Raw genomic sequence first — 20,499 nt, 5'->3', positions numbered from 1 at the left:
CCAGGGACTACCAAGGAAACCAGGCACTCACCTGAAAGAGATAACCACATAACTGCCCTTGTGCAAAATCTAGCACAGAAGTGGAACTCGGGCATTCAGGAGGGAAGAAGGGGACTTATCCTCCCCTGGCCACCTCCATCTCCTTTTCTGGTCTCCAGATCAGGAGGGGAACTGTCAGGCACAGGAGACTAAGCAGGACAACGGAAGTGTCTTTAAAGGGGCAGGTGCTGGTTATACCAAAGTGCTGTGTTGCCCAGGATTTCAGGAACTGAGGGGAGACGGGAGATATGCAAGTGAGCAAGAGAAAAAGCAGGAGAGCCAAGGCTGGAAAGACAGGCAAGGAAGGGCTAGGTAGGAATGGGAGGTTCGCTAGTTGTTTTTCTGTTGCTGTGATGAAATATCATGACCAAAGGCAACTTAAGGAGGGCAAAAATTGTTTGGGCTCCTGGTTCTGGAGCAAGAGCCCAGAATGGTAAGGGAGGCGTGTCAGCCGTGATGAAAGCAGAAAGCAGAGACATGTTTTCAACCACAAACACGAAGCAGAGCAAGTAAACTGGAAGTACAGAAGCCTATAAATGATCAGACCCCTCCCCCTCCCCCACAGTACCATTCTTCCACCACCAATGCTCCACCTCCTAAAGCTTCCACAACTTTCCCAAAGGGGGCCACTCCCCCCCCCCCCCCCCCCCCCCCCCCCCCGGGGACCAAGTGTTCCAAGTATGTGAGGACATTTCTTATTCAAACCACCACAGGAGGGTAAGGCATACGCATTTTGAATTTTGTTTTAAGAATGACCAAAACAACTCCCCTTGGTCCCTGTCTCCTAACACTGCTCTTCTGTGGACAACCATACAGAAGCTTGTTGAGGGACCTGTTCAGCCATGGCAGCTAGACAGTATCTCTCCCTTCTCACAGCTGAGAAAAATAGGTCATAGAAGGCCAACAGAATGGTTTGTGGGTTTGAATCCAGACTTCTGTCTTCATAGCTCACATTATCTTACCCTCCTGTACCAGCCACCTCCAAGAGGAAAGGAGAGGGGAGGGGAGGGGAGAGGAGGGGAGGCTAGCTCCAAAGGAGCTATAGTCTGTGTCCTCTCCTCAGGCTGAGGGGGCAGCTTTACATCAGTCCAATGCAAGACAGGAAGCAAGATGAACTAAAAGTGAAACTCAACACTGAAAGAGTTCTCCTCCTGCCGCTGAGAAGGGACACATTCTGGGACTTGTCTGTAGAGCCCATGGGTACCATAGCATTTCCTTCCCTTGGAATTCTAGGCAAAAGCAAGGAAAAAAAAATAGAGCCATTTTTGCCATATCTGCTTTCGGCTGCTTAGAGGGAGGGCAAACTTCTGAGTCCCTTTGATTCTTCCAGCCTTCCATGTCTTCTGGTGGCTCTGCTGACCTCAGAGCTGCTGAGCATCACTGTTCTCAGGGTAGATGAAACACCAATGGCAGGGACTCTCTCCAGTGCTCTTTGACAATGAATGACCTTTGGACTTGCATATCTTCTAATACCATCAGGTTCTTAGGGTCTGTGAGCCCCAGGCTTCTGTGAGCGCTGGCTAGGAGGCATTGACATGAGACTTCACTTTGGCTTTGGGGACACTTGAGGAACAGTGACAGTCAGATAGTTCTGGCATGCTACATTAAGAGGTCAGGTGAATGCTGTATCCTGTGAAATTTCTCTGTAGTCTCCCTGCCCTGCTGCTCTCCACCCACCAGGAAGTTACCTCCTTCCTGGGGTATCCCTTGCCGCCTCCACAGCTGTCTCCTTGGAATGTTTACTGTGTCACTTGGAGGTGAATTGAAAGCACAGGAAGAAAGGCTTTACCCATTCCAGTCTAGACTGTGAACTCAGTTTGGGCAGAAATAAAACAAACCCAGCAAAACCATGCCACCCCTCCCTTGCAAAAAATCACACCCCAGTTGTTGAAGGACAGGTCCTGAAAGCTCGAAACCACTTCTAATTTTATAGATTGTATTTTCTTTTTGCTTAAATTTCTTTGGACTTATTTTTCTTTCCCATGATTAATTTTTTCCCAGTGCTCACAGCCTGTGAGTCAGTGCATTATTTATGACTTTTTTTTTTGTAGATTCTTAAAAATAACATCAAAGGCTTACCATTTCAGGAAACTTGGTGTGCCTCTACTGACCACAGTTTGTGTGTTAAGATCAACAGATACTATATTTCATCCTCAACCTTAGTAGCGAGTGTTCATGGACTTCATCTGATCCCCACGCCTAGCATCAGCACTTTAAAGTTATGCATCACTAGTTGAAACTATGGGATTTTTTTATATAATGTCAAATTTTCTATGTCTCTGAAACGTTTGAACAGCTCAGTTACCCCAAGTCCCTGCTGGTCTGTCACCAGCAAGTGTTGAGTACTTGTTTTCCTGTCTATTAGGAATCTGCTTTTCTCTTCCGGCTCAGTCCCCATATCTCCTACTTCTGTTACACACCCTCTGCATTATTCTTTGAAAGTTCTTGCAACAGAGCTTACAAACTGCTAGTGAGAGTGGAAATTGGTACAACTGAGATGAAGAGGAATTTGGCAGTACCTCTCAGATTACCTGGGTGTGGATCCTTTGACCAAGTAGTTGACTACTAAAAATGTCTTTTTTTTTTTTTTGCTTATGTATTTGCAGAGTGAGAAAAGAATAAGGTTATTCATTAACTCATTGTTTGTAATGGTGAAAGATTGGGAGCAATCTCTTCACAGGATAGAAACGGCCTCAAAAAATGATAGCATAGAACAGGAAACTATAGTCATTATATGGAAAATGATGTGAACTAATATTTAGAAATTTCAAGACACATTATTAACTTAAAACAGGTGCAGCATAACGGATTTAGTATGCTGCCACTGGATTTGCAACTATATTGAAAATGATATGAAATCTTACAATGAACTAATATTTAGAAATTTCAAGATACATTATTAACTTAAAACTAAAGCACAGACTAGTGGACATAGTATGCTGCCACTGGATTAAGTGTGTGTGTGTGTGTGTGTGTGTGTGTGTGTGTGTGTGTGTACTAGATCTTTGGATATGGGGAGTAGTGCCCCCATATCCAAAAAAAAGATCTAGTGCCCCCACTAGATCTTTGGATATGGGGATCCAGTAGTGCCAGGGTATGCAGTCATACCATATGATTGCATTTCTCCTTCGTAAGAATAAATTTCTTACGGGATGCTTTGGCATTTGCCTTTGTGAGACAGAGTATTCCTACAGTGAGCAGTAAGGAGTTTTGCTTTACCCAATTTGATAGTTTTTATTTTAGGATTAAGGAGGTTTTTTTTTTTTTTTTTTTTTAATGAGAGGCAGCAGCAGCAGCAGCCTGGGCCTCAAACTGTTTCTACTGTAAAGCTGCGCAGACTCTTTTTGGCCTTAAACCACCCGTCTTCAGCTTCCCCGAAATCAAGACTGTCCTGCGCCATATCAATTAAAGTGAATGTACTTTCAATTAAAGGTGCACGTATGAGTCTGAAAAGATTAATTCTTTATAAAAGGACGACCTTCAGTAGTTAGATCCAATTAGGCATTTTTCCAACTATATATCATCTTGATGGGACAAGTCTACTACTTACAATCAATCACAGTGACCTTTTCAAAGGTGAGACTTAGATTCAGAGTCATAAAGAGTGACTTGCAGAGGCAAACTCCACAGTTGATGTCGGTGGGGATTATGAGGGCTGGCTATTGCTTTTGTGATATTAATATTTAAAAAATTAGGATGTTCATAATGATATTCTGGGTGCAGCTCACGCATACACTCTTTTTCCATGGCCTGAGTAGAAAAAACTAATTTAAACAAGACCAACTAGATGAGAAAGGAGCCCTGACACCAATTAATATTGAACCAAGTGCCTTTATTTTATTCTCCTTGAGTCATTTCATTATTAAATATAATATTGGTACTCCCTTTCTTAGTGATATTTTTTCCTACTAGATTACTTTAGTTTTAATTTTCCTTTCGCTTATATATAGCATCCACAGCCAAGACTGTTCATGTGTTTGGGGGGTTGTTTAATAACATGTAAAATCTTGAAGGATGTGGCTTTCTCATAAAAATGATATGGCTTGAGTGTTCTATGTATATCAGGCATTTCCAGTATAGAATTGTTTGTCCTCACTTTGTGACTCACTAAACTTCTAAACAAGGGGTACACTGAATGTAGTTATGTAAAATGGGGAGGGGTAGTAGGCATTGGAACACAAAATAAAAGAAGCAAGTAGATATCTTTTGCATATCTCAGTGGCTGACTGTTGAATCAAATGGAGAAGTGTATATCTACCAACAACACAAAAATCTGAAGATGCTCAATTCTCTTACATAATATAATATTTTCATATGACATCTTCCAACATACTTTAAATGATTTCTAGATTTTTTTAATGACTAATACAACATGAATATATATATATATCCCATTTATTCATATATATTTTTTATCATAACTAGTTGTTACACTCTTTAGGGAACACTTTTCCTTTTTTTAACTCCTAACTTCTCCCAGATCCCTCCACCTCCATGCTCGCCCAATCTCATGTTTGTTTTCTCTCTCTCTCTTTCCCTCTCACACACACACAAAAAAACATGAAGTCTGTTTGGTTTTGACCAACTACTCCTGGGCATGATGCCTGCTCCAGACTGTGGTTGATACATTCAGTGTCACTGCATTAATAAACAACAACAACAACCAAAAAAAAAAAAAACTGATTTTTCCCTTTCCCAACAGGTATGGATTCAGATAGTTTCTTGATTAAGGGTGGAACTCTGTGTTTAATTCCCCTCCTCCATTCTGGAATTTTGTCTGGCTTGAAACTGTGTAGGTCTTGTGCTCACTGTCACAGTCTCTGTGTGTTCATCAGTCTATCAGCCCTGTTATATGTAGAAGACATTGTTTCCCTGGAGTTAGTTATCTACCACTTCTGGCTCTTACAGTTTTTCCACCTCCTCTTTGTCAAGGATCCCTGTGCCCTGAGGGGAGGAGTTTGATAATGACATCCCATTTAAGGCTAAGTGCTCTGAAGTGTTTTACTCGCCAGTTGTGGGTCTCTGTGTTAATTACCATCTACTGCAAGATGAAGCTTCTCTGATGAGGGTTGCATGGTGCTCTGATCTATGAACAGATCAACATGTCATTTGCGGTCATTTTATTGATGATTGTTTAGCAGAATAATAATAGTAGGGTTCCCCCTAGGGCCCATCACCTGTCTAGTCTCACTTTCATAGCCACTTTAGTAGTGTCAAGTATGGTAGTATCTCATGGAGTGGGCCTTACATCCAACCGAGGGGTGGTTGGTTACCATGCTAACATTGGTGCCACTATTGAACCAGTATATTTTCCAGGCAAGTTAATGATGCAGATCAAAGGTTTGTAGCTGGGTGATACTGATGACTACCTTTCTGCTTTGATAGCATGCAGAGTGCCTTCCAGCACTATGAATGCTAGTCATTTGGAGTGAAGCTCCTAGTTGGGAACCAGCCTGATTTCTCCAAGTTCAATGACATAAGTCAGTTGTGTCTTCAGTTATAAGACCTTACCATCAGGTTGTCATGGATAATCAATAGCCATGGCAATAGCTTGTGTTGTTTGGGGATCCATGTGGCCCCTTGGCCAATGAATGACTCAACAAGATGTAACTCATTTGTAGCACTGGAAGTTTTACTTGTAGACTTAAGAGATCTAGTTAGGGCATTGCCTCCCCTTTATATGGTGAATCCATTTACATTCCGTGTGTGTGTGTGTGTGTGTGTGTGTATTTAAAGAAGCTTCTACAGCAGTAGCTTTCCATACAGCTTTTCAAAAGGCCTTTAGTGTCTTTAGGCCTTTGTTCCTCCCCATACTCCCTCCTTTACCCTGACCTCTCAGCCTCCCCCCATTTAATCCTCCTAGTCTACCTTCCCCCTGTCTCTTTATAACACTGTATTTCTAGGGGATACTTTTCATACATTGCAAATGCTATGCAGGTGGTTGTTACATTTTTTAGAGAATGTACAGAAATGAACAGAAAAATACATGTTCAGTATAGGGTCACTTTTCACTATGAGCATTTTTGACCTGTGGTTGGTTGACTCAGAGGATGCAGAACCCAAAGATACAGAAGAGAAGGCAATGTTGCTTGATTGTTGTTGCTGGTATTTTACTCTTTTGGGGGGCCAGCCACCCATCTCCCAAATAAATCACACACAGAGGCTTATACTTAATTATGAATGTTTGGCCTTAGCTTGGCTTAGTTTCTAGCCAGCTTTCCTTAACTTAAATTATCCCATCTACCTTTTGCCTCTGGGCATTTCCTATTCTCTTACTTCTGTAAATCTTACTCTTACTCCATGGCTTGCTGGTTGTGTAGCTGGGTGGCTGACCCCTGGAGTCCTCCTCCTTCTCTGGCTCCTTGATCTCTTTTTCTCCAAGATTTCTCCCTCTATATATTCTTTCTCCCTGCCAGCCCCACCTATCCTTTCTCCTGCCTCACTATAGCCATTCAGTTCTTTTTTTTTTTAAACAATTTTATTTATTTATTATGTATACAGTGCTCTGTCTGCGTGTATCCCTGCAGGCCAGAAGAGGGCGCCAGATCTCATTACAGATGGTTGTGAGCCACCATGTGGTTGCTGGGAATTGAACTCAGGACCTTTGGAAGAGCAGCCAGTGCTCTTAACCTCTGAGCCATCTCTCCAGTCCGCCATTCAGTTCTTTATTAGACCATCAGGTGTTTTAGACAGGCACGGTAACACAGGTTCACAGAGTTAAACAAATGTAACATGAACAAAAGTAACACTCCTTAAAATAATATTCCTCAACACTTGATGTATATAGTTCAGTTATCCTGGGAGTTCACAGGCTCCCTCTAGAGTTTATGAGGGCAAAACTATTTTATTATATTAAGAAATTAATTACTTCTTCACTCATTCTTTTTTACATATATGATTACTGGAATTTTTCCTTATATAACATGATATATTGCAACAGATCAACTATAAATATTCAGTCATGTGAAACTAATGCCATGGAGGCTTTCCAAAATATAAAACAATTCAGTCTGTTTATGCATTTATTTTTCTTTTGGAAGGGAGAATTACTTTCATTTTTGTACTAAAGATCAAAACCAAGGCCACACACACTTTTTAGGCAAGTACTCTATTGTAGAGATAAGCCCTCAATCAGAAAGTACTTATTTATGAAATATTTGAATTAAAATTAGGAAAGGTAATTGTTTTAGGGTGAGGATCCACACATTTCAGAGTTGTCAGTTCCCACAAAATCCTACTGGAAGCACGGTTTTAAGACTTCAGCCCTTAGAGGGTTAGTTGCAAAGTCCAGATGTTGAAACCTGAGGACAGATGCACATTTCTAGGTTCAAGACTCTTAACATCTGGATTTGAGTTCTTGACCTCTTATTTTGCCTTTTGTTCCTTGTGGATTGGTATTAGATGTGTGTTAGCTTTTCTAGGCAGTGAGGAGGGCTTTCTCTAAGTTGATATCAAGTCCTTTCCAGTTTCCTGGCCTGCTTGTACTTAGTGTGGTAGGAGATGGTAGCCCAGAAAGTAAAGAGATGATTATAGACTAAAGGGTTCAGAGAACGCACCAGCACCAATCGGGCTTTATACAGTGTCCCCAGAGACCAGAAGATATCACACAGAGTTGAGAATCTGTGTATTTGCTAGATCTGCTTAGTCATACATGGCAGGAACAGGAGCAGGTTCAGGACTGTGCATTTGGACATCTGTTTCTGTCTTCCACATTCTAACCCCTGAATCTAATAATTGTGTCCTTGCTTTTTAAGCTGGTTACTTCTGGTGTTCTTACTAACTTTATTTTAGTATACATAGTCACTTTTAATAGTTTATTGGCCACCAGTCTTTATCATTACTTGAACTTCCTATGAATGAGAGAATGGTTCCTTAGATTTTTGTTGAATGTCATTTAATTTTTATTGAATACATACTTATGTATATATTTTACAATTTTCTGTATCTTATATAACGTTTATTGTTCTTTGGGAAATTTTGCAACTTTCAGAGATGCCTGAATTGAGAAAAGACTTTTAACAACAGATGCACCTTATTGTTTTTGTTCTGTATGATTTAATATATAATGCCTGTCCTGAACTTATTATGGAGTCAGTCTTCCTTGATGCTTTTTACTTTAAAACTCTGTTACTAAAATACTACTGTCCAGGGGGAATATGAAAAATGTATAAGACACCACTTAGACTAAAGGCTTCTAAAAATGTGTATTCTGAAATTAGATTTACACTTACTGAGTTAGTATGGATTTTATAAAATTAACATTTTGTTTTGAGAATTTTTTGTTATCAGCATGTTCACGTAAGATAAATTTCATCAAAAATATCTATTCACTTAATTGTTACCATAACTGTATCTTCTACTTGAGAAAATATTTGGAGGTAACCTAAAACTGTAAAATACTGTCTCCACTCTACTGGCATCTTACAAGAATTGGGAGTAATTTGGCTTGATTAAACTCTGCCTGGTTAGATTTTAATGTGCTTTATGTTATATGTTTCAGAAACTCCAGAAAGGAACTGAATGACATACGATTTGAATTTACTCCAGGAAGAGGCAAGTTTTAATTGAAATTATTATTTTGGAAGAAGTAACAGTTGAGAAATTGATCATAAGCATATAGTTATAATTTGCTATTCAAAAAATGTTTTGTCTGTAAACAAAGGAAGAAAGAAAGAGCTTGTTAGTTGTAAGAATCCTAGACCACTGCTCACTACATGAATCCCAGTGGCACATGTGGCATTGTGAACATACACGTATAAATTAGATATATTAGCTTAACCATGAAAATACACGCTGCTTGAAAATGAAGTTTTTAATGGAAGTGAAAGTGAGTGTGGTGTTACTCCATAAGCTAACAAACTCCACCTCTCTTATAACCTCTTTGTAATTTGCATATAAAAGGTACGTTATTGCAACTGCTTAATGAATGGACTGATTGTTCATACAGCATCCACATGTCAGAAAATGGGGCCATGTATTGTTTTTATTTTTTATTATCTTTTGCAACAGGCATAGAACCTGGCATGTAGACCATCAAGAAACCTTGGTTAATAGATAAGTAACCCAAGGAAAAAATATGGTTTACATTATTTACTTTATAACTCAATAGTCTAAAGAAGTAAAAAATCAGATGCCAACACATGCTAAGTTTGTAACTATTTTCCATGTTGTGCAGTAGTCTTCTGCATTCTGATTTGTAATATCTATAAGCTCACAGCTCGGTGTTTGTTCTATGTGTTAGGGTTCTACATAAATTTCAGCTTCATTTGTTAAACTTTGAAAAGCCCAAAGCACAAGGATTCACTTGGCCTGAGAGCTAGTCTGGCAGTCACCTGCCCTGGCCTCCCTATTGTTAGCACCTGTGAGAAGATGCTGGCCTAACTGCCTTGAAGAGCCAGAGTGAATGACAGGCACTTCAAGACATTGATCCATCCTGTGTATGGGAAGTTGTTCAAGTACTGCCTTCATGAGGAGTTGTTTAAGTACTGCCAGTCAAACAAATTATGCTCCTAGACCTTAAGTGTTGGTGGGCCAAGATTTCCTCTAGTTCTGATCATGAGTCCTTTGTAAAGGCAAGGATCAGATGACTTCCCAAATATCTGAATCAGATAAAAACATGAAATATCTTTTACAAAATACATGCTCTTAGACCCTAATGAGCTTGCTAACTAGGCTTTCTTTTCAAGTGCACCCATCCCTAGCAATTTCAGATGGGCCTGTGAGATTGTACACCACCAGTCACAGTTATCAATTAAAAAAATACTGACCAGGCAATGTTGTGAATAAGATCTAGTAATTATATAACAGATGTTACAAGTATAAGAAGAGCAGATTCTGATTTTAAGGTTGCCTCTTTTCATCTGGTTACATAAGGTGGACTACAGCAATGAAAATCAATTTTAATTAAGAACTAACAAAGAAATGAATTTCCAACTTGAGCATTTGTGTGGATAAGGTGGTCCTATCATCACTAGGCCGTTTGCATTGCCTTTGGTGCCTCATTTTGCCAAGGATTGATGACTAGTCTCTGATTTTAGTGCCCAGGCAGAAACGATGGCAGTGACTTGGCTGGTAATTGTATCCTCTCTTGAACAGCAAGCACAGGCCTGTTAGTACTGGATGCACTGTGTGTACAACTCTTGGTGCTACCTGTTCATCAGGCAATGTCTGATATATGTGTTCACCATACACCACATGTGCACTACATGTGTGCTGTCTACAAACAGGCATAGTTGTGTATGGCATAAAATGTGGTTTGCACACGGAAATTCTCTGTTGTCTTTTGAGGACGCACCCTTTTATTTATGATGTTATTTTATATTCTGGAAACCAGATGTTAACATGTGATTATTGAACCTGTTTCAGCATCAGCTTAAAGTAAAAATAAATTACTAGTAAACTTGAAATAATAATTTCATATTTCTGGTCTAAACTATTACAGGTCTCATACTTACCTGTATAGAAAATGACTGCTTTGTGCCGTACACAGCGACAGGGGCATTTCCCATCTTGTCCAGCCAGCATTAGCCATTTGCCACTTTGATATGAATCATCTGGTGCCCAAGAGGCCTGAAAATGGGACATGCTATCCAGTTTAATGGCCAGGGAGTGGCTGTCACACTGGCACTGGTTTAGTGCTGGCCCTTGGTGTGGCTTTGTGCCATGTCTCCCTTTCCGCTGCATTCTGAGAGTGTAGCTGCTTGCAGAAATGTAAGATTCAGATCTTCTTGCTGCTGGCCAGTCACTAGCTATAAATGACCTCCTACTGCAAGCTTGTCACCTACATCTGCTCAGCACCCTCATTAAAATGGTTTCCTGTCCTAGAGCTGTGGTTGATCTCCAGGAGGGTGAGGATTCTGAGTGCCAGCAGCTTCAGAAAGAGAGTCACCCTCAGAACACAGCCATTCACTGAGCTCTCCTCAGTCCCCTAAGGTGGGATCATTCCATCAGGGACCTTTATAAACTCTGTGTTTAATCATTATCAGAAGGAGAAGGCCCAAGATGAGCTGGCCTTGTGTGGGATCCCATGGTTTAGTGAGCTTTCTGTATCATCCCTTGTCATCTGAAATGAGAGAGAAACACAATCTCCGGAAGCATCTAGCATATACTTTGAGAGTCTTCATCTTTTCTGGAGATGGAGGAAGGGAGAGAAAGAGTGCACAAGAATTAAGATGAGTTTGGAATGCCCTTTGGCTGTACCACTGCCTTCGCCATCACCGTTTATTGTATTCTTGGCATCATATACCAGGTCTAAACACTCTAAATCCCCCAAATTGTGAAAAAGCAGGTCAAATGCATGTATGAATATGCATATAATGCACATATGCAGTTTATGTGTGCACACAGACCTACTCTGTGGACTCATTCACATAGTCCACCATAGCTGGGTTGTCCCTGCAGTTCTGTTTTGCTGTTGGTTTGATGCAGCAGATGTATGTTCAGGTGTCCGCTGACTTTGGAAAACACTCATGTCAGATCATCCCTAAAATGCCCGTGCTGTTTGTAGCCAGTGCTGTTAGGTGTCTGTTAGAATATCAGAAGGCTGTGGAGATGAAATCATTTCCTTTATATAACACAGGGTTCTGTAATGGTTCTTTTGAGCATATCGCAATTTTCAGTTCCTCCTTGAAAAGTCTTTCAATAGAAGTTAGCAGTGTTACCATGCTCATTCATAACCTCTCAATTAAGTAATTTTTAGCTATATTCACTTGCTACAGCCTGTTCAGTCCCATCTTTATGAGATTGCCAACTCCTGTCACTTATCATTGAGAAACTACATTATTTTACACAGCCACATTTTCTAAGAGAATGAATCTGTTGCTATCAAATGATCAATGTTGTGTTAAAGGGGTTTCTTAATAGCATACATTTAAATAGCTCATCTTAATAGTGCAACCAGCCCATGGGCTGTTTGTACCAAGTGTAAGGTTGTATCAGATTCTACCCATTCAACCTTTGCTATAAATTCTTAACTCAGTAGCTACGAATGATTGAAAAGGATTGATGATGGCTAGAATTAACCTTGGCAAGAAAGAAAAGCAATGTCATGGAGAGCACTCAGGTGTTCTAGGGTATTCCAGAAGATTAATTCAGTTGGTGGCCAGAGGGGAAATTTTTTGGTTCACCAAAGTGAAATAAATATTTTTTTAGTAAGATCTGTTAAGTAAAAGACAAAATACAAATTGCTTGTGGGAAAATATACTTCATGGTGGTTTTGAGTTTTTTCTAATAGGATCTGAATTGATGAATTAAAATCATGTGGGTGATTTTAGTAAATGAAAAATATATTTTTATATTGTGCTGGGCTGTTGATTTTTATGTTATGGTTTCTAATACATATTCATCTCACATTTGGACAGATACAGCAGATGGTGTGTCTCAGGAGCTCTTCTCTGCTGGCTTGGTTGACGGTCATGATGTAGTTATAGGTAAATTGATTTTTAGTATGCAGTATCATTTTGTTGATATATCAAATGGAAATGTGTTCAGAAGCAAAACTTTTCATTAAGGCATAATTCACTCTGAAATTTAAAAGAGAATCTTCATAAATTCCTATGTTTATGGTGAAATTGCATTAAGAATCATATTTAATTTTCTTCAAAGGTATTTCATGTATTTCCCTCCCCTTTATATAAGCATTTTGTTGTTGTTCAGTTTTTAAAAGAAAGAAAATAAGAAATGAAGACTGCATTCATATATAACTTATTCAAATGTGTTTTAAGTACAGTACATAACCAAAAGGCTTGTTTGTATTTTTCCTATCCCTTAATTACTTATCCTCATAAATTTTATTTTGCTTTGTTTCCCATTGTTGGGCCTTGAATATTTCTGTATGAAGAATGTTTGGTAAAAACCAGATATATTAACTCTTCCTTATACGGAAAAAGTACAAATGCCTTTGCTGGGCATCACACCTGTGGCTTTTCAGATGATTCATGTACTTTTTATCCGATGGTCAGACCAGTTCTGAGATGTAAAAGGGGGCAGGTTGTTTTAGACACTGTTCTACAGATGAACCTGAGAATCAAATGAGGTCTGGAGGATGTAACCTGCAGTCGGGGCTTCTTGACTCTGAGGGCTTGCCCTTGTCCAGGAATTGTAGACAGAGTTAGGTCCAGTATCTTCAGCCTCAGAAAGTGCTGATTCCTGTGTGTTGTAAGAAAACAAAATAGCAAAAAAACAAAAACAACTTATTTTTTCCCAAAGCAGCAGATATCACATTTTAGTTGTTATTTAACAGATCAAATATATTTACTCCTGTACCTCACTAACCAGTCTCGGAATTTCTCCACTGTCTCCCTTGTTATCCCTCCCATTGTTTGCTACATATGACCCAGGAGCATCTCAGAGCTTTTATTTCTTACATTTTAAAGAATTTCTTCTTTACATCTTAATACAGCTATTTCCCTCCAGCATGTTATAGAAAACTTTGCTGAAAGACCTGTCTCTGCCATCATTTCCTTCCTTACCGTGGTCCCCTGAACAAAGTCCAGCCAGACATTGACCTTCTCACTCCACTCAAACTGTCATTTTCAAAGCCACATCTGGAGAAGGCAGGCCTGATGGTGAGATGGCAGGTGCAGCAGGAGTGGACAGTGTGGTGTCACAGGACCTGTGACCTGAGAGTGACAGCCCCCTTCCTAAGTTGGAGGTTAATGATCTGTCTTCTCAATTGGCCTGTCAGAAGTACTGGGCCTAGAAGGTAGGGCCGTCCTCCACAATCAGCTTCTTATTTGGGTTTTTAGAAACCCACCCTTCTTTGTTCCTCCAACCTGGGGGGTGATGTCTTAGCATTTTACTGGTTCCTCTTCATCTCTCTGACCTGCAGATGCTGATGTATCCCAGGAGTCTAAGAACAATTTCTTCTGTAATCACTTCCTCTTTTGGCATGGCATTAATCACCTTCTGTTGTTTAACTTTCGGTCACAGGTAGACTCAGCCAGATTTTTGTTTTAAATCATCTTCCATTTGGAGGGCAGTCAGTATCTGAAATTTAATGGTCAGTCTCCAAAATGCAGCCCTTGGTGTTTCTTCCCACCTGCCCTTCAGTGGTCCTTCTCTCTCAGGATTACATCACTCTGTGTCTAGGTGCTCATGCCGACACCTGGGAGTTATTCTTGACTTTTTTTTCTCCCTTACCCCCACTTTCAAATTATGATGTGTACAGTATCTAACTGTTGGTACTCAGCTTGGTTCTCTGTTGTGACAAAATACCCGCCATAAGCAGCTCAATGAAGGGAGGGTATATTTTGGCTCACAACTCAGAGGATACAGTCCATCATGGCGGGGAAGGCCTGGCAGGGTGCATGGCAGCTGGAGCATGTCTCTTCCATTCTTGGCAGACCAGGAAGCAGAGGTCTCAGTGAGCTGTAGGTCAGTAGATATATTTTATCTGTTCAATAATCAACAACTAAAATATAAAATGATATCTACTGCTTTGGGGGGAAAATATAGGCTCCTCTGGCTCCATCCTACATACTGAGGTTAGGTCATATATCCAAAAGGCTCCATGACCTGCTCCAACAGCTGCAGATCAGGTGTTCAAATATATGAGCCTGTGGGGAAGGCGAACATTTCACATTTAAACCATGATATCCTATTCTAAGCCCCCCTCATCCTTTAGCTAGGTTTATCACCCCTGGGTCTTTACTGGTATCCCAGTTTCTGCTCCTGCCCCCCTTGTCAGCTAGAGATAGCCAGGTAAGTTAAATCACACCTAAAAGTCACGTGATTCCAGGTATGTGAAATACCCAGCGTCGTTGAGATGGGGAGCATTTGAGGGTTTGTTTTGAATGTGATAAATATTTTGGAATTAAAAGTAACAGTGGGTATGCAGCCTTGAGACTGTACCCATAACCACTGAATTGTGAGCTTCAAAAGGAAGAATTTTGTGTATGATCACATCCCAATTGAAAAAATTGGTCAGATGACGTTAACGCTTTCATCGAACTCTGTAATGGCTTCCAACCCACATGCCAGGGGCCTGTACCTCTTTGCTGTATGCCTCAATCACTTCTCAGACCAGCTCTCTTCTCTCAGCTCTGCTCCCACCCATCAGCGCACCAGCCTGTAATGCCAGCAAGCTGCACTTGCCTCTCTTCCAGAATGCCCCTTCTGAAGGCTCACGTGGGTTCACCCCACATCTCTTGGTGCTTTCCCCCAGCATCTTCCCTGACACCCCTGCACAGAATGGCGTCCCCTCCCCAGCTTTCCGCCATCCTCATCACTTTGTACTTTCTACTTTGACTTTCCTCATGCCGTAGTTTATGTTTTCCACTTATAAAAATTATCTGTAGGACTTCTTCTTGAATATAATAAAAAAGCATTAAAATAAACTTCATTGTAAATGCTAACATCCTGGCTCAAAATGTTTCAGAGTGAAATTGTATAAATTAATGCAGAAATACATCTCCCTTTTTAGAGATAGAAATTCTAACATCTGGTTTCAAATTCCACTTAAAGCAAGCAGACATTGTTGTTACAAAGCCCAGGAAGGGTGACAGCAAACCCAAGCTACAACAGTCAGCAGACACTCTGCTCATACCCTCCCTCCCTCCCTCCCTCCCTCCCTCCCTCCCTCCCTCCCTCCCTCCCTCCATTTTTCCTTCCTTCTCAAATAGCATCTCACTATGTAGCCAGGCTGGCTCAAGCTTCTGATCCTTGTCCTCAGCCTCCCCAGTACTGACATTACAAATGTGCATAACCACAGCAGGCTAAACGTTAGATTCTTAAAGGTGGCTGATTTGGTCTGTGTTCTGTACTGCTCCCGACCCACTGCTGAAGGGCATCGCTTCTCCCAAATTCTGTTCTGTCCAAAATTCTGTTCTGACCTCTCCAGATATCTCCTAGCATTTTCATTAGAAAAAGAATTGTATTGAATATAGGATACTAGTATTTAGAGACTCATGCTTTGGAGATAGCAAAATTTGAGTAGCCTTTACAAAATGAAATAAGCTCATAGGAGGAAGGCTGTACAAAATATAGCCTTCTCATGTGTGTTTCAACTTATATAATATAAAATAGCTAACATTTAATAGATTTAAAAATCTGTTTTTTTTCCCATCAGCGTTTTCTTTTGACTTGGGGAAAATGCTTGTGGTATCATGAAAAGGCTGAAAAAAGCAATAGTATGTGTTATAGAGCAGTGGGTGCTGTGGCTTTTACTGTAGCGTAGCAAACATAGATTACAAAAGTCGGCATTACCTCGCCTGCAGGGTAATCTGCCTGGAGTGTGCAAAGCTTTACAAAGCACAGTTCGGATTGAAGGAAGGCTGGTGTATGGCACAGAATGATGACTTTCATGCAGAACGAGGGCAGTCCAAAATTAAATGCACTGTTTGTAGACTGAATCATAAGCCACTTCAGTTATGCTCAAAGTTAGCACTACCTTAGGCAAGAAACAGGAAACACTTTTAGGCCTTGTGTAAATAGACAAGTATAAGATGGCACTGCCTTCTGGGTGGGTGTTTGTTAAAAAAGTAAACTTGTGAGATGAAAAAATAGATGATATGCATGTATAAATTTGCTTATCTTGGCTGCCTAGGTTGGCTGTAAAATGTAAATAGACAACGGAGAGTCCCTATTCCAGTTATTTCAAAGAGGATTACCAAGGAAAACTGATGGGGGGGGCGCACTCAGAGAAAACTCCCCTCTCACCCTTGAGAAAAAATTGCCCATTGGAGAATGAAGGCTGTGCAGAACAGCTTGGTTTTTTTCTGAATAATAAAATTCATTCTAAATTTTGCTCTGGACTTGTGCATGGTCTTTGTAATTTCCTTTAATGAGTTTTGGAACTTCACCAGTAGGAAAAGGAAATAGGGCAGGGGTCATAAGCCAGGATGTTTGTAAGGCCTATGCACAGCTTCTCAAAGCTGCCGCCCTCAGCCTACAAGGCCCAGTGCAGAGGCCAAGGTCCAAATGCCTGTGTTGGGGAGTGGACGGGAGGCTGCTGGACCAGAGAGTGTCTGAGCAGAGTGTCTGCTGGCTGTTGTAGCTTGGGTTTGCTGTCACCCTTCCTGGGCTTTGTAACAACAATGTCTGCCTGCTTTAAGTGGAATTTGAAACCAGATGTTAGAATTTCTATCTCTAGAAAAGGAGATGTATTTCTGCATTGATTTATATAATTTTACTCTGATACATTTTAAGCCAGGTTGTTAGCACTACAATGAAGTTTATTTTAATGATTTTTTATTATACTCTACTATGTATTATTAATACATAGATACGGTTTATTTGAAATATGTATGTCCTCATAAGTTCTCTCTGGGCTTTCAGACATGTTCTTCATATTTCTGGAATAATCACACTCCTCATGTAAAATATGCTTGCTTTTTGAGACTCGCTATACATGTCCTCTCCAAGCACCTGCTCCCCTGCTTGCCCCTTCACATTCATAAGCTGGAGGACAGCCTATCCTTGTATAGATCCCCAGAGAAGTAGGTTCCCATTTTGTGACATGTGGCTTTCATCATGCTGTATATCTGGGCTCTTTTCATTTTTTGGCGAGGCTGGAGGTGCCTTTAATACAAGATCTGTCTTCTGAGTTATTGGCTCTGTTACCCTTACCCCTTATAGGTGCTGACTTAATATGATGGATATTTAAAGTAACATTTAAACCCATTTTGCAAACATAGCACTGGACCAGTGTATGAATAGATAATACTGGACAGTGAAATCATTGCAGTGCCTTTAAAATGATGAAAATAATGAATGGCTGAGGTTTTGTTTGTGTGTGGTTGTTTGCCATTCTCTCTTCCCCTCTTCCCCATCACATGACTTTTAGGAAGGAAATAAAATGTCTTAGGTGTCTGTTTTCCACTAGGATATGCTCGGAATTGGGTACTCCGCAGAACGTGGACAGTGAGATCCCTACATCACGATCTTATCTGGGACACTTCTGTACATTTCTGGATTCCAAACTCAAGTTCCAGCAACAGGAATCTTGGGCAGAGAGAGTGGGAGTTAGCATTTTTCACAAGCATCCCAGGTGCATCTTATACCTACTTGAGCTTCTTTACTTTCTATTTGCAGTAGCCTATACAGGTCATTCTTGGCTCATTCAATCACTGTATCTTCACAATATTATTAATCTCCTTTGTTTTCCTGCTTTGTTTAGTTACCCGATCTCCTTGGAAGTCTGCTTTACAATCATGCCAGTCAACTTTTTAAAATTGTGTGTGTGTGTGTGTGGCCGTGTGTGTGTGTGTGTGTGTGTGTGTGTGTGTGTGTGTGAATGAATGAATGATACTGCATGTGTGAAAGCCTCATTGGTATAATTTTTACTGTAATGAATAGTTACATTTTTAAAAATATAAAACTAACATTGTGGAGCTGGAGAGAGATCTTAGTAGTTGAGGGCATGTTTTGTTCTTCTAGAGGGTCTGGGTTCAATTCCCAGCATCCGCATGGAAGCTCACAACATCTGTAAGTCCAGTTGGAGGAAATCAACACCCTCTTTTGGCCTCCTTGAACGTCAAGCATGCATATGCTATGGAGACATACATGCGGGTCAAACACATAAAAATTTTAAAATAAAAAAATATACTAATATTGCTGCTCAAGGTGTAGTAGACCCTGCAGGAGTTTCCTCTTTTTTTCTAGGTAATAGTAAAGCATTTTAGGCTCCAAAGTATGCAAGTCATGGAACCGTAGATCACTTGGGAACAGGCGGTGAGATGTGCACAGCTCTTCTCTATCTTCTTCAGCATTGTTCAAGTCTGTTCTGAGTGACTGGAATTACCGAGCAGCACCACACTGCACTTCTGTGATAAAGCCTATAGAACGAGCAAAGACATTTTCTTATATTCAGTTCAGTGGTTATTTCTACTGTGTTTAATGATGTTGAAATTGAATGAAGAAAAGTTTTCCTTAACAAAATAGCCTGTATGGCACAATCATGTTATTATTTTTTTTAAATAGTGGTGAATAACTTCTTGAAGAGAAGACAATTCCTTACATACTCTCTGGCTTTAGGCAGCTTTGGAATTGGTTTGAATAATGTCAATAAATGTGGTTGAATAGTTCTTGATCAAAAGTTATAAATTGAAGAAGCTGGAGAGATCGCTCAGCAGCTAAGAGCACTCACCGGTTGTTCTTCCAAAGGACCTGGGGTCCATTCCCAGCACCTACAGGGTGGCTCACAGTCCAGTTCCAGGGAATCTGATGCTTTCCTCTAGGGACTGGTACATAGACATATATATTGGCAAAATACCTATACACATTTTTTTAAAGTTAAATTTAAAATATAAAAAAATTGTGTTGAATTTAATATTCCAGGGAATCTGAAACTATCCCTTTCTTGAGAATGCTATCTTTTTTACTTTCTGTAATTCCTTAAAAAAAAAAAGTAGTAAACAATGGACAGTTAAATATGGCGGGGTTTCTGATTTTACCAAAGTGCTACTGCCAGTTGATTGTAACCGCTCCTGGCTGTCTAAATACCTCCTTTGCTCATTAAATGTGTCATAGCACAGGCAGGGGTGCTGTGATTTCTGGACATGCACAGACACATGCACAAAAATTATTTTTTTTCCAAAATGATTGGCTCTTGATAAGGGATGGCTGACCTGTCCTCTATAAGGAGTTTCTGATTGATGGCGATCGTGTAATTCAACACTACCTTTTAAAATGTGCACACGTGCTATTTCTAGGAAGTTCTACTATAAAATAAATTCTGTCTTCCTGAAGATGTTCTCTGTCTATATTATATGATTATGAATCAGTACAGCAGTAAAATGCACTGTAAACCTTGTTTATCAATTAACATTGTCACGTTGTTTTGTTTACTTAGAAGTTGGGTACCCTCTGTAGAAAACCTCAGTAAAGACAGATTCCAGTTAAGATTTGTCATTTCAGTGAAGTGCGAGCTTGCCAGTGGGTTAGTGTAAGTCCCAAGAGTCCCGGTCTTTTTCAGATACCTTAAAATGTCCTATTTTAATCAAAATGTTAATTTACCTTTTAGTTCTAAGATCAGATATGTGTAAAGATTATGCTCAGTCCAGCCAAGCTTTCTCTCTGTTGGATAAGCGCCAAATTGTCAATCTTTTCTTATGACAAGGGCATCTTTCTGATAGACTTAATTAAAGTAAGTTTGTTTAGCTGAGGAAACTTTGTTTAGTCTTTGTGGCAGTATGCCTTTTTTAGCACACCATGTGTGTCAGGCTTATGAGTCGTGTTAATAGTTCACTTTGTAAGTTGCATGTGTATGGTGTGTGTGTGTGTGTGTGTGTGTGTGTGTGTGTGTGTGTGTAGTGTGTATCCATTTCACCAATCTCTGGGCTTACATCTAACTATTCCAAAAATAGTACAGTATTCTAGATAGAAACATATGATCAGTTGTACTTATTAATAGTCTAACAGGTATCATTCACCACCAAATGAAATTTCACTGCTGTTTTTCTAACTGTATCAATGTATGTCACAGAAATTTCTTATACAACAGGAAATAGAGCCATTGCTTAG

At 40.1% G+C, this 20,499-nt stretch overlaps 1 protein-coding gene across 1 annotated transcript in view; it reads left to right on the top strand.

The window, feature by feature from the left end:
- Positions 1-20,499, top strand: part of Stk39 (serine/threonine kinase 39) — a 273,793-nt gene that overhangs the window by 210,894 nt on the left and 42,400 nt on the right. The window contains exons 15-16 of the mRNA XM_052722942.1: positions 8,540-8,592; positions 12,399-12,467. Coding sequence (XP_052578902.1) covers positions 8,540-8,592; positions 12,399-12,467 — 122 coding nt within the window. The remainder of the gene's footprint in view (positions 1-8,539; positions 8,593-12,398; positions 12,468-20,499) is intronic.

The sequence above is a fragment of the Peromyscus californicus genome, unplaced genomic scaffold, assembly GCF_007827085.1.
Source record: "Peromyscus californicus insignis strain IS unplaced genomic scaffold, ASM782708v3 Scaffold_7__1_contigs__length_154581171, whole genome shotgun sequence".
In the NCBI taxonomy this organism is placed as follows: domain Eukaryota; kingdom Metazoa; phylum Chordata; class Mammalia; order Rodentia; family Cricetidae; genus Peromyscus; species Peromyscus californicus.
Note: the sequence above shows the minus strand (reverse complement) of the source record. Positions and strands in the feature narration are given on the sequence as shown.